General features: G+C 37.2%; 1 protein-coding gene across 4 annotated transcripts in view; it reads right to left on the bottom strand.

Moving 5' to 3' along the window:
• LNPK (lunapark, ER junction formation factor) overlaps positions 1-13,926 on the bottom strand; it is a 75,637-nt gene that overhangs the window by 50,427 nt on the left and 11,284 nt on the right. For all 4 annotated transcript variants that reach the window (XM_019460216.2, XM_019460232.2, XM_019460207.2 and 1 more), the window contains one exon: positions 2,896-2,954. In XM_019460216.2, the coding sequence (XP_019315761.1) occupies positions 2,896-2,954 (59 nt within the window). The remainder of the gene's footprint in view (positions 1-2,895; positions 2,955-13,926) is intronic.

The following is a 13,926-nucleotide window of genomic DNA, read 5'->3' as shown; positions in this document are numbered from 1 at the left end:
CATGACCTGAGCCAAAGTTGGCTGCTCAACTGACTGAGCCATCCAGGTGCCCACAGTAACTCTTTTTAAATAAAAGGATCCATGAAATAAATTTTTAAACCAACCCCTTTATATAATAACCATGTCCTGGTGTGCCTATTTGTAAGATAAAATATTCATATATTTAATTTCCTTAGAGAAGAGTTTCCAACCACTCTTTTAAAATAAATTTTCTTATATTTTTCACTAGTTTGTTAGTTCCATGAAGTCAGAGAACATATTTGTTTTAGACTTTTTCTTGTCCTCCTGGCATCTACTACATTACTAAATATCACTGGAAACAACACCATAACCTTAATTTCCTTACTATGATAAAAAGTATCAATATTTTTTAAAACCACAGCAAATATCATCTATAACGGTAAAAATTAAAAGCTCTTCCACTGAAAGTCAGAAATTAGACAAAGATATCTGCTGTTCCCACTTAAATCAGACAAAAATAATTCAAAAGGCAAGAAAAATAAAAAAGAATAAGGAATGGAAAAGAATAACCAGTGTCATCAGTCCACATGTATATAACACTTTGCAATTTTCATATGCTTTGGCATATAGTTTCTCTTAATACTCACAATAGCTTGCCAAAACAAATATTTCATGTTAATGATGATGTTAATACATGCTTCCATTTTACAAATTAGGAAACTGATGTTCAGAGAACTAAAACTTGTCTGTAAGACAAAAAGATGGCTGGAGCAAAAGTGAAAAAAAAAAAAAGAGTGGAGAGAGATGAAGTTAGAGAAATGGGCATAAGCCAGAAAGTAGGGGTAAAGAATTCAGATTTACTCTGGCAGCCATCAGAGAATTTTAAGACAAGAGAACTGATCTATACCTCAAAAATAGACTAGTGAGGAAGGCATTGCAACAGTACAAGTAGGAGATAATAATGACGTGAATTAGGACAGTAGTAGTGGTAAAGCAGGTTAGAAGTGGTCAGATTCAAGATAATTGTGGAGGTAGAGATGATTAAGACTTTGAAGGAGAGAGAGCAATGCATAGTAGATTAAAGGGAGTATGGGGTCAGGATAGGGTTTTCCCCTCCAGCTGACCGTATGGAGGCAGGATGATACACCAATAGAGACAATCCAACAGCAACAGACAATGCAGATGAGGATAACTGCAAGAAGAGACAACGGCAAGCGCAAAGTTCTCGAGATGGCCAGAGTATCTAGAACCTAAAACATAAACGAGGGCTTAACCATAAATGGGATCACACTCAGTCTTCCAGACTACCACTGAAGGATGACAACATAACTGAAGGAGAAACAGATGAAGCCAACTTGACACATTTGGTAGTAGAGGCAGCTCTCCTCTGTTTACATCTATTTTCTCCATAAAGTGAGACTATCACCTGAGAGTGACCAGGTGGATTTTGTGGGATTTTGTTTGTTTGTAGATTTTGAATTTTTATGTGGTTGGTTATTGGTTGGCTTTATTTTGATTTGATTTTTGTTTTTTTGCAGAGAGGCAGGTATTAGTGATTTGAAGAGAAATACAATCTCAAAAAATGCTCTCAAAGAGAAAAAAGTGAATTTTCTAGGGAACTATAAAATAGGACTGTGTAGCAGTACTGAATACATATTTAAATAAATTTAGCTTTTCTGATGCAGGGATAGATTAAGCATATAGAAGTTTTTGCCAGTCATAGATTAAGCATATTATTGTATTTAAACAAGGTGCAGTTTTTGCCAGACAAGTAGGATGGGAAAGAGGGACAAAGGAGTCAAGGGTATCTGCAAGGAAGGGTCACTAGACTAGACTAGAGAACCTAAACTGGGCTGAAGAGAAGTCATAAGTGAGGAGGGCCATATATCTGTATGAATCTTCTTTGGATCTTGAGTCAAACAAAACATATTTAATATTTTATGATATTAAAAATTTTTTAGATATAATATTATGTTCCTGAATGATAATATATTACATAATGTATTTTTAAATCCTATTATGGATAGATATAACTGGGATCTACTTCAAAATAATACAGTAGGTAGAAAAGTGGGTGGAGGTAAAAATGACACAAGACTGACCATCAATTGGTGATTGTTAACGTTGTGTGACAGGTATATGAGAACTTATTATTCACCCTACTTTTGTATAGGTAATTATGCATATGAAATTTCCCAAAATTAAAAGTTAAAACAAGAAAAAAGAAGTCACATATAAAGTTCATTTATAACAAAATTTGCCTATCTTTGTTTATAACTCATATTTTTAAGACCAGAAAATCTTTAAAATCTGTACACAGACAGATTACAGAAGGAGATATTACCATAAGCTCCATGTTTCCATAAAAACAAAAGCCTAGGAGCTGTGAGGTTAAAGAGAATGGTGCAGGGGCGCCTGGGTGGCTCAGTCGGTTGAGTGTCCAACTTCGAATCTGGTCATGATCTCACACTCATAGGTTGGAGCCCTGCGTCGGGCTCTGTGCTGACAGCTCAGAGCCTGGAGCCTTGCTTTGGATTCTGTGTCTCCCTCTCTCTCTGTCCCTCCCCCACTCACACTCTGTCCCTCTCTCTCTCCCAAAATACGTAAACATAATAATAATAATAAAAAATTTTTAAAGAGAATGATGCAACAAAAGTTTTGTATAAAAATTAACAAGTAATAATTTCTCTTTATTTAAAGAAAGAAATTATTTGCGTAAAAAATATTCTAAATGAAGAAGACAAAAATAACACAAATGAAAAAAACAGAACAACGTTGATCATACAAAATGCTTGATAGTAAACAACTCTTCAATATTTAGCACATTGTCATTTCAATATACATTTCACAACCTGCCATTCAATTAGAAACCAATGCACTAGAAGATAGAGTTTTTTTGTAATGTATTTATAAAAATATAGAAATTAAACTTACTATTTCTTTCTGTTCTCTTGGAAAAGAAGAAAATAAGTACTGTTCTTATGCTCCAGATGCTACGGAGGAAGCAAAATTCAGAAAGAAAAACCATCATTAGGATAAGTAAATTAAAAGCCTTATAAAATGAAAAGAAATACACATTTCCAATTAGAGTTCAGTATATTGCTTCCCTTTCTATTTTGAAAATCAGAAAGTACTCCTTTCTTTCAGAGACCATCAAAGGTCTACCTCTGCTTTCAAAGAAGGAGTTCTCAATCTAAAATCCATGCACCTTCTGAGGATGCCCCAAAATTGTGAAATTACCTTTGTGTGCATAAGTGCATCCCTCTGGAGAGACCATTGTGTTCATCATTCTCAAAGAGGTTTATGAAGTCCCCAAAAGAAAAGAAATTATAGATTTCTTCTTCTTAAGTAAGCATCAACCCCTAAAATTTGTCCACTCCCAGGTACTGAGGGAAAAGCACGTTTTACAACTCCAGCACACTGTACAAATGCAAGTTGTTACTCCTCCTCTATTATTTCACATTGGAAGGATCTTCTCTACTAAACAAAATTAGCTATCTGAAAGAAAAAGAAAACTTACCTTCAAATAAATATTTGATAAGTAAACCTGGCTAGACACCTCCTTTCAAAGATTTTATGAGGAGAATTCTTTAGGACTTACATTAGAATAAGACCTCAGATGATATTAAAAGGGAATCAAAGAATGATACTAATCACAAACTTGCTAAGATCATCTCTTAAATTCAATGTAAATATAGCAAAATACCTCTTTCTCCATAGAACATGGCAGAATAAGCATATAAACATTATTCACAATTTCATAAAAAAAAAAAAATACATTGTATCTGGATTTACGTGACCTCTTCACTCTGAAATAGATCATTGCTATTCCTGGGAGTTCGCCTGCAAGGTAAGTCACCAGTGAACCCTGTCTCCTCGTAGCCACACCTTTATGTAGTCCTTTCTTACCGGTGTTGTTCTGTGTAACTAATAGAATATGGTGGAAGTGACAGTATGTCACTTCAAGATTACGTTATAAAGGACTGCAGCTTCCACGTTAGGCCTCCTCTTCCACTCCCCATCTTTCTCTCTCTTGGATTACTTGCTCTAAGAGAAGCCAGCTGGTATGATATGAGGAAATTCAGGGAACTCTACGGAAAGGCCCATGTGGCAAAAAATAGAGGTCTGTGGCAAATAGCCAGCAAAGAGAGGAGGCCTGCCAACAGCTACGTGCGTTGAGCTCAGAAGTAAATTTTCCAGCCTTAGTTAAGCCTTGAGGTAACTGCAGCTCCAGCCAACAGCTTAACTGCAATTTATACATGAATAAAGACCCCGAGCTAGAACCACCCAAGTAATCTGCTCCCACATCCCTACCCCTCAGGAACTGTGAGAGATAATAAACATTTGTAGTTTTAGGCTACTAAGTTCTAAGAAAATTTATCACTACAATAGATAACCAATACATGCTTTTTATATTGTGCTGGTTCATTTTTATGATACAGACAACTACGTAAATACGAAAAAAGACATTATTGACAATGCTCGGTGTCTTTCTTTTTCGTACTTGGGTAGTTGTCTATATCATAAAAATGAAGGGAGAGGAGAAGGGAAAGGAGAAGGGAAGGGAAGGGAAGGGAAGGGAAGGGAAGGGAAGGGAAGGGAAGGGAAGGGAAGGGAAGGGAAGGGAAGGGAAGGGAAGGGAAGGAAGAGGAGAAGTTAAACGTACTTTTCACAATCTTCAAGGATCCTACAACAGAAAACTCTCATACTATTTCTCCATTACAAACCCACTGAAACAGTGCCAGCAAAGAGATGATATAGGAAAAAAAAAAAGGATAGGAAAACAGAACACAGGACAAGGAATTGCAGAGATAGTGACAGAATTCTGTAAGAAATCAGTAAATTTTCTTAAATGGGTATTTTGAAAAAGCGTACATAATTTTCAAAGTGTAAAAACTGTAAGAATTGAAATGTATTTCTTTACCTCAAAATAAAACTCAGTAATCCCCCTTTGTGGACAATAGATTCTCCTTTTGGTTTTTATCAGAACTATTGCTGGAGAAAATGAACTATCAAACAATACATTTCCTTCAAGACTTAAAAAGGTAGAACACATAGTTTACCTTTAAGGCTAAATTAAATGAAATTCTTTTGTATTTTTAAAATGAAATTTAGGAAAAACAATAAGGTACTTCAAAAATCTATAAAATAAAGGTTTTTGCTCTCCTAATAATTAGATACAGCTTATGAAAACAAAGCAACATATTTTGTGATGATACTAAAGATTACTACTGACTCCTACTTAGAGAATAGTGGCATAATTTCCCTTTCCCTCTTCTCTCCTTAGAAATACTCCAAACAACAAGGAGAATAAAACACAAATTCTTGGGGCGCCTGGGTGGCTCAGTCGGTTAAGTGTCCGACTTTATCTCAGGTCATGATCTCGCGGTTTGTGGGTTCGAGCCCCATGTCCGGCTCTGTGCTGACAGCTCAGAGCCTGGAACCCATTTTGGATTCTGAGTCTCCCTCTCTCTCTGCCTCTCCCCTGTTCACTGTCTCTCTTTCCTTCAAAAATAAATAAACATTTAAAAAATTTTAAAGAAAACACACAAATTCTTGTTCTGGTAAAATTAAGATATAGCTAAATCCAACTCCCAAAAGCCATGGAGATCATGAAGATTAAGAGTGCAAGCTGAGAAGGAAAACTGCTTATCTCACAAAGAGGGAGCGAGACAAACTTCTCAAAGTGGAAAAGCCTAAACCCCATGTTTATAACAAGAATAAGATAGAAGCGCCTGGGTGGCTCAGTTGGGATTCTCTCTCCCCCTCTCTCTCTGCCCCTCCCCACTTACACACTCTCTCCAAAAAAGAAAGAAAGAAAGGAGTAAGAAACACATGCTACATAGGCAGAAACTCCTCCATCTGGCTCCAGCAGAGAAACAGAGAAGGCAGAGAGCTTAAAGAGAAATCATTCAGAAATGCCCTGTTTACAGAGGCAGTCAGTTAAGCCTCTGATTCTTGATTTTGGCTCAGGTCATGACCTCGCAGTCTGTCAGTTCGAGCCCTGTGTTGGGCTCTGTGCTGACAGCTCAGAGCCTGCAGCCTGCTTCAGATTCTGTGTCTTCCTCTCTCTCTGTCCCTCCACTGTTCACACTGTGTCTCTCAAAAATGAATACATGTTAAAAAAAAAAAAAAAATTAGAAGTGCCCTGTTTACAAAGAACTTTGTTTCTATGGCAGCAGGGGAGAAAAGAAGTTTTGTTATTAGGAAAAAATATACAGTTGCCTAACCCTATTGGCTGGGAAAAATAAAAGCTGAGCAAATTAGCACATTAAATCCTGGATCGTAAGGAAAATTCTAGATAGCCTGGAATGTAGGAGGACATGCCCCCATACTCATACAACCTTCTACAAATAACTGGGCAAAAATAAACATACCACATAGTTAGAAATTTATTTTTAAGTTAAAAAAAAACACAAAAGCAAAATACAAAGTTATGTTTCAAAACCTAGGCCAACATCTTTCCTCTTAATAAATGTAAACGAGCTAAACTCACCGAGCAAAAGACTTTCAGACTGGAGCATAAAAACAAAACCCAACTCCATAACATAAACTAAAATCTAAAATTAAGAGTTTTTGAAAGCTGAAGACAATAAAACAAAGAGCAAAAGTATACTAGGCAAATACCAACAATACAAGAGTTGTATCTTAATACCCCACAAGGTTGAATTCAAGACCCCCCCCCAGAAAAGGCTTAAACCAGAAAAAGATGATTTCATAGTGTTAAATATGATGCAATTCCTTTCCAACAAAAAGGGGCTAGAGCAACTGAGCACCCATGTGCAAAATGAAAGAAAGAAGAAAAGAATCTCAACATGAACCTCACACCTCATATAAAAATTAACCCAGGGGCGCCTGGGTGGCTCAGTCGGTTAAGTGGCCGACTTTGGCTCAGGTCATGATCTCACAGTCTGTGAGTTCGAGCCCTGCGTCGGGCTCTGTGCTGACAGCTCAGAGACTGGAACCTGCTTCAGATTCTGTGTCTCCTTCTCTCTCTGACTCTCCCTCATTCATGCTCTGTCTCTCTCTGTCTCAAAAATAAATAAACATTAAAAAAAAAAAATTAAAAAAAAAATTAACCCAAAATGACTTATGAACTTAAATGTGAAATGTTAGAAGGAAAAAAACAGAAAAAAAAATAAATAAGAAAATCTTCAGAATCTATAGCCAGGGAAGGGTTCTTGATAACAAAAGCACAACGCATAAAAAGAAAAATTAATAAATTTTACTCTGCAAAAACCCTATTAAGAGAACAAAAAGACAAACTACAGACTGGGAAAAAATATTTGCAAACCATATGCCCAACAAATAACTTATATCTACAATATATAAAGAATTCTCGGGGTGCCTGGGTGGCTCAGTCAGTTAGGCGTCGGACTTCAACTCAGGTCAAGATCTCGCGGTTCATGAGCCCAGTTCGAGCCCCGCATCCAGCTCCGTGCTGACAGCTCAGAGCCTGGGGCCTGCTTTGGCTCCTGTGTCTCCTTTTCTTTCTATGCCCCTCCCCCATGCACATGCTTGCTCACTCTCTCTCTCTCTCTCTCTCTCTCTCTCTCTCTCTCTCTCTGTTACTCAAAAATGAATAAACATTAAAAAAAATTAAAGAATTCTCAGAACTCAACAGCAAAAAGACTAATAATCCAATCAGAAAAATAGAAGACATGAACAGATATTTCACAGAAAAGGAGATATAAATGGCAAGTAAACACATGAAAAGAAGTTTGACATCATTAACCACTGGTGAAATGTGAATTAAAACCACAATGAAATATCACTACGTACCCATCAGAATGATCAGAATAGAAAACAGTGAAATATGAAATGCTGGCAAAGATGCAGAGAAACTAGATCATTTTTTAATATAATTTATTGTCCAATTGGCTTACATACAACACCTAGTGCTCATCCCAGCAAGTTCCCTCCTCAATGCCTATCACCCGAAACTAGATCATTTATATGCAACCAGTGGAAATGTAAAATGGTACATCTCTTCTGAAAAAATATTTATCAGTTTCTTATAAAACTAAACATGTATTTACCATATGCCCCAGAAATTACACTCTTGGACATATACCCCAAAGAAATGAAAACTTATGTTCTAATGCCTATATAAAAATGTTCATAGAAGCTTTATTTGTAATAGCCAAAAACTGGAAGCTACCCAAATGTCCCTCAACAAGTGTATGGATAAACCGTGGTATGTCATTACCATGGAATACAACTCAACAATAAAAAAGAAACCATTGATACACTTAACATCTTGAATGGATCTCAAGAATATGCTAGATAAAAAAGAAAAAGTCCAGTTTCAAAAGGTTATATGCTACATGATCTCATTTTATAATTCTTGAAAAAACAAAATTATAGAGATATGAAACAGATTAGTGGGTGGCAAGGATTAAGGAGGCAGGTAGAGGAGAGTTGGTATGACTACAAAGGGGTAGCAAAAAGGAGCCTCATGGTCTTGTTTTTTTTTTTTTTTTTTTTTCAATTTATTTATTTAAGTAATCTCTACACCCAACATGGGGCTCGAACTCACAACCCTGAGATCAACAGCCACATGCTCCACCAACTGAGCCAGCCAAGTGCTCCCAGCTTTGTGGTTTTAGAACCGTTCTGGATCTGAATTGTGGGGCAGGGACATGAAGCTACACATGATAAAACTACATAGAAATGTAAAACACACACAGAAGAGTGCATGTAAAACGGGCAAAATCTGATAGGCTCTGTGAATTGAATCAATGTCAGTTTCCTGGTTGTGATATTTTACTGTACTCATACAAGATGTTACCACTGGGGAAGTCTGGGTAAAGGATGCATGGGACCTGCTTGCACACTCTCTCTCTCTCTCACTCTGCCCCTCTCCCCTGCTAGTGCTCTCTCTCTAAAATAAAAATAAATACATAATAAAAAAAAACTTTAAAAATAAGTAAAAACTTTTAATTAATGTATATACTATTTATTTATACACTATAGCAAACTTTTAATCAATGAAGTTTTATAATACATCTGATGCCTGGTAGACCTCAGCTGCTCATTCCTCTCCTTTTTTAGAATTATCAGGACTATTCTATGTGTTTATTTTTCCATTCAAAAGTATGGAATGAGTGTGCCAAGACCTTTAAAGTACTGTTGGTCAAAACTAAAAGACAACCAACGTAATGGGAAAAGATATTTGCAAATGACACATCGGACAAAGGGCTAGTATCCAAAATCTATAAAGAGCTCACCACACTCCACACCTGAAAAACAAATAACCCAGTGAAGAAATGGGCAGAAAGCATGAATAGACACTTCTCTAAAGAAGACATCCGGATGGCCAACAGGCACATGAAAAGATGCTCAACGTCGCTCCTTATCAGGGAAATACAAATCAAAACCACACTCAGATATCACCTCACGCCAGTCAGAGTGGCCAAAATGAACAAATCAGGAGACTATAGATGCTGGAGAGGATGTGGAGAAACGGGAACCCTCTTGCACTGTTGGTGGGAATGCAAACTGGTGCAGCCACTCTGGAAAACAGTGGAGATTCCTCAGAAAATTAAAAATAGACCTACCCTATGACCCAGCAATAGCACTGCTAGGAATTTACCCAAGGGATACAGGAGTACTGATGCATAGGGGCACTTGTACCCCAATGTTTATAGCAGCACTCTCAACAATAGCCAAATTATGGAAAGAGCCGAAATGTCCATCAACTGATGAATGTATAAAGAAATTGTGGTTTATATACACAATGGAGTACTACATGGCAATGAGAAAGAACGAAATATGGCCCTTTGTAGCAACGTGGATGGAACTGGAGAGTGTGATGCTAAGTGAAATAAGCCATACAGAGAAAGACAGATATCATATGGTTTCACTCTTATGTGGATCCTGAGAAACTTAACAGAAACCCATGGGGGAGGGGAAGGAAAAAAAAAAAAAAGAGGTTAGAGTGGGAGAGAGCCAAAGCATAAGAGACTCTTAAAAACTGAGAACAAACTGAGGGTTGTTGGGGGGGGGGGGGGGAGGGGGGGTGATGGGGATTGAGGAGGGCACCTTTTGGGATGAGCACTGGGTGTTGTATGGAAACCAATTTGACAATAAATTTCATATATTGAAAAAAATAAAAATAAAAAAATAAAGTACTGTTGGTATTTTTAATGTGATCACACATTTTTAGATTAATTTAGGGAGAACTGATCTCATAATATTAAATCTTCCCATTAAAAAGTAAGATCTCTTAATTATGTCTCTGTACATAATTCTTTAAATGCAAAAATCTACCAAGTGAATAACTATCAATATTCAAGCATCTATCAATTGCAAAAGGGATGCTTGCAAAATGATTTCTTACCTACCAAAACCTCCTAGTAAAGATTATCCTTGAGTAAATATCAACAGATGTTCACAGAAACCTTCTTTAAGAGCCAACTATAGTTGATGCCAAAGTATAGAGATACTTTGTATTCTCATAAGATCACCATGAAAGAAATGTTAAACTTTCCTCAAAAGGCTACAAATTACGGAGCACCAGGGTGGCTCAGTTGGGACGACTTCAGCTCAGGTCATGATCTCAGGGTTCATGAGTTGGAGCCCCACATCTGGCTCTGTGCTGACAGCTCAGAGCCTAGAGCCTGCTTTGGATTCTGTGTCTCCTTCTCTCTCTCTCTGCCCCTCCCCCACTCACACTGTCTCTCTCTCTCAAAAATGAATAAACGTTAAAAAAAATTTTTTTTAAGACTACAAATTATGCTTGCCAACCCTCCTGCTGGATTGAGGAAGTATCTTTTATCAGAGTTGGGAGGAGGGGGTGAGAGAGGAGGGGGAGTGAGAAGAAGGTGTTAAAAACTGTATAAGATCAAAGTCCTATCCTCAAATGACTTTAGATTTAAGTAGGAAAAAAAAAAACATAAAAAATAGGGACAAGACCACCTTCTTCAGGTCCTTTGCTTATCTTTTTCCTCCCATAGCTCCATTTTAAGAGGAATTAAAAACAAACAAACAAACAAACAAACAAACACAGAAGGAAAATATAGCTGCGGCTCCTGGATGGCTCAGTCAATTGAGCATCCAACTTTTTTTTTTTTTCCCTTGAGTGTCCAACTCTTGATTTCAGCTCAGGTCATGATCCCAGGGTTGTGGGATCAAGCTCTACGTTGGGCTCCATGTTGAGCAGAAGAGCCTGCTTGAAATTCTTTCTCTCTTCCCCACCCTCCCCCCCACTTCCCAACTCATGCAGGTGCACACTCTCCAAGAAAAGAAAGAAAGAAAGAAAGAAAGAAAGAAAGAAAGAAAGAAAGAAAGAAAGAAAGAAGAAAGGAAAAGAAAAGAAAGAGGGAGGGAGGGGGGAGGGAGGAAGAAAATATGGCTAAATCCTCTGGGAAGGTCAAGTTTTATGCTAATAAGCCTCTGAAATGATCTTATAGAGAATGAAATTTCTAGAAAGTTATAATCTGGAAGAATAAGGTATCTAGGAGTAAAAGTCTAAGACTGCCTGTAGAGTTAGTTAAGGATAGAGACAAAGTTTAATGGCTATTCACTCTTAGAAAATGAACCAATTCCCAAGGTAATGCATATCTGCCAGCATAAGCAAGAAATATAAAATTTAAACTGCAATCTAAACCTTCCCTCATATTGGACGATAGCCATAATGATTCCAATGAAACAAATTCAGCATTTAGATTATAATTTGTTTCAGTAATAGTTGAAAAGATTAGGGATATAAATATAGTATTGAATCTGAAAGGTAGAAAAATAATAGGTTGGGAATCATCCCAAGCTCCTCCTTATTACATCCTGAAAAGAAGATATAATAAAACATCAAAGCATCTTATACAGAGTATTGACATTCTATCATAAAAGATAACTTTAAGGTAGTTATGATTATGCAATATATGCTCATTCCTGAATCCATGACTGCTCTGTCCAGTAAAAGCATTTGGGAAATTTGGAACGCAGAAGTGAGTCACTTTCTGTAATATCAGGTAGATTGCTAAGCTTTATAATCAGTGTAGACTGTGATAAGTAAAACAATACATTTTATTACTAATTCTGCCTCCATTTCTTTAAGTAAACCCTGGTCCAGACCTCAAAACTTTTGTTTGCAAAGGAAAACGGTCCAGGAATAAGCTCAGGCAATAGCTCACATGAAAGAAAATGTCCTGTGGTAAGTCTTCTTTCTTTATACCACAGCATCCACTTTCACGTTGTTGTATTTTATTTCATGCTTTTTTGATTGCCATCAATCAGAAGGACAATTCTATTCTTTGTTTGATAACTGGTCTATGTTTCCAAAAGTGAAGAGCTCAGTGAAACAGAAGCTGCAGCAGTTGAGAACCAGGTCACAAATGTGAATGAGACAAAGTGAGAAATGGCTCTGAAGCTTAACAAACCAAGAAATACTAGATGCAGGTGATGCAGAACAGGCAGAAGGACACAGTAAGGACAATAAAGCCTCATACTCAAAAGAGTAGAAAGATCAAACTGAAGAAATAAACATTTTTAAAGAAATTAAGTTTTTCTACTTTTATGAACAATTAGTATATGATTTATTTGCCAAAAAAAAAAAGTCTTCTGCAGCATAGTAGCAGATCCAGTAGATCACAATTTGTGAACAGCCATTAGAATTAGCACAGTAAAGTTCCCTGTCATTCTTTTGCAACTAGATACAAATCTTTCATAATTAAAAAAAAAAAAATCTATTTTTATATAATAATGGATGTCAAGTGAAGTGGGTTTGGGGGGGTTAAGTTTATTTATATATTTTTGAGAGAGAGAGAGAGCCCGTGCACATATGCAAGGGGCGGGGGAGGGAGAGAGAGAGAGGGAGGGAGGGAGGGAGAGGGAGAGACAGAGACAGAGACAGAGACAGAGAAAGAGAGAGAAAGAGGGAGGGAGGGAAAGAGAATCCCAATCAGACTCCACAATATCAGTACAGAGCCCCATTCAGGGCAAGAACTCACCAACCATGAGACATCAAGAGTCAGACACTCAACAGACTAAGCCACCCAGGTGGCCCTCAAGTGAGTTTTTTTAAGTTTTTTAAAGATGTTTCAATCAAGTAAACATCACATCTATTCCCTTTCTAAATTTCTTTTCTCCCCTCTTTTAGTGAAAAACTAGAAAGGAACGAGGGAAGGGGGCTCAGCATTATAAAATCCACTACTATACCTGGGATAAGAAGCATTCCAAAAGATTTCAAAAGAGAAAGAAAATAAAGAAAATGGCAGAGATGTTATTTCATAATATGCATGCACTCAATTTTTTATTCTTTTATCTACATATAAAAGCTAAAATTTTATGATCTCCCGGAGTTCCAATTTGAAATTATGTCCTGCACTACAGACTAAACAAATTTTTTTTTACTACAGCAGTCCCAAAGAAAGAGATCCTACACCCACCAAAAAACCTAAATATCACCGACTCCTCCTTTTCCATTACCTTCCATTTCCTCCCATCAAGTTGTCTCAGTTTTACTTCTGAAACACTGCTAAGTCATCTACTCATCTCCACTGCCACTGGGATGTCCCAATCCAGATGGATTTTTAGATTAAACTCCTATAACAGCACCCTAGCTGATCTGTTTCCATCCTTGTCCTCCTCTACTCAATCTCCACAGGCAGCACACATGAGCCTCTTAACTTAAATCTCATCATGCCATTCTTCCACTAAAACCTTTACAAGCTTCCCATTTCACCCAAAATGAAATTCAAACTCCTAGCACCAGGACCCTCCCATGATCCAGAACCTATCTGATTCTGCAAGCATACTTCCTATCACTCTCTCCAGCACAGACCCTCAAATAAGTCATGCTCTCTTCCATTACACAGCCTTTGTATTTTCTGTTCTCTCTTCCTATAAAGATCTTCCCTTATCCATACCCCTTCTAAATCTTCAATGACTTCCTATCACTCCTAGATTAAGTCCTAAAGTCATTATCATGGACTATGAAGCCCTTAAGAAATATCCCTTGCCTAA

The sequence above is a fragment of the Panthera pardus genome, unplaced genomic scaffold (genome assembly GCF_024362965.1).
Source record: "Panthera pardus isolate Hobbes unplaced genomic scaffold, ASM2436296v1 HiC_scaffold_10, whole genome shotgun sequence".
Lineage (NCBI taxonomy): Eukaryota > Metazoa > Chordata > Mammalia > Carnivora > Felidae > Panthera > Panthera pardus.
Note: the sequence above shows the minus strand (reverse complement) of the source record. Positions and strands in the feature narration are given on the sequence as shown.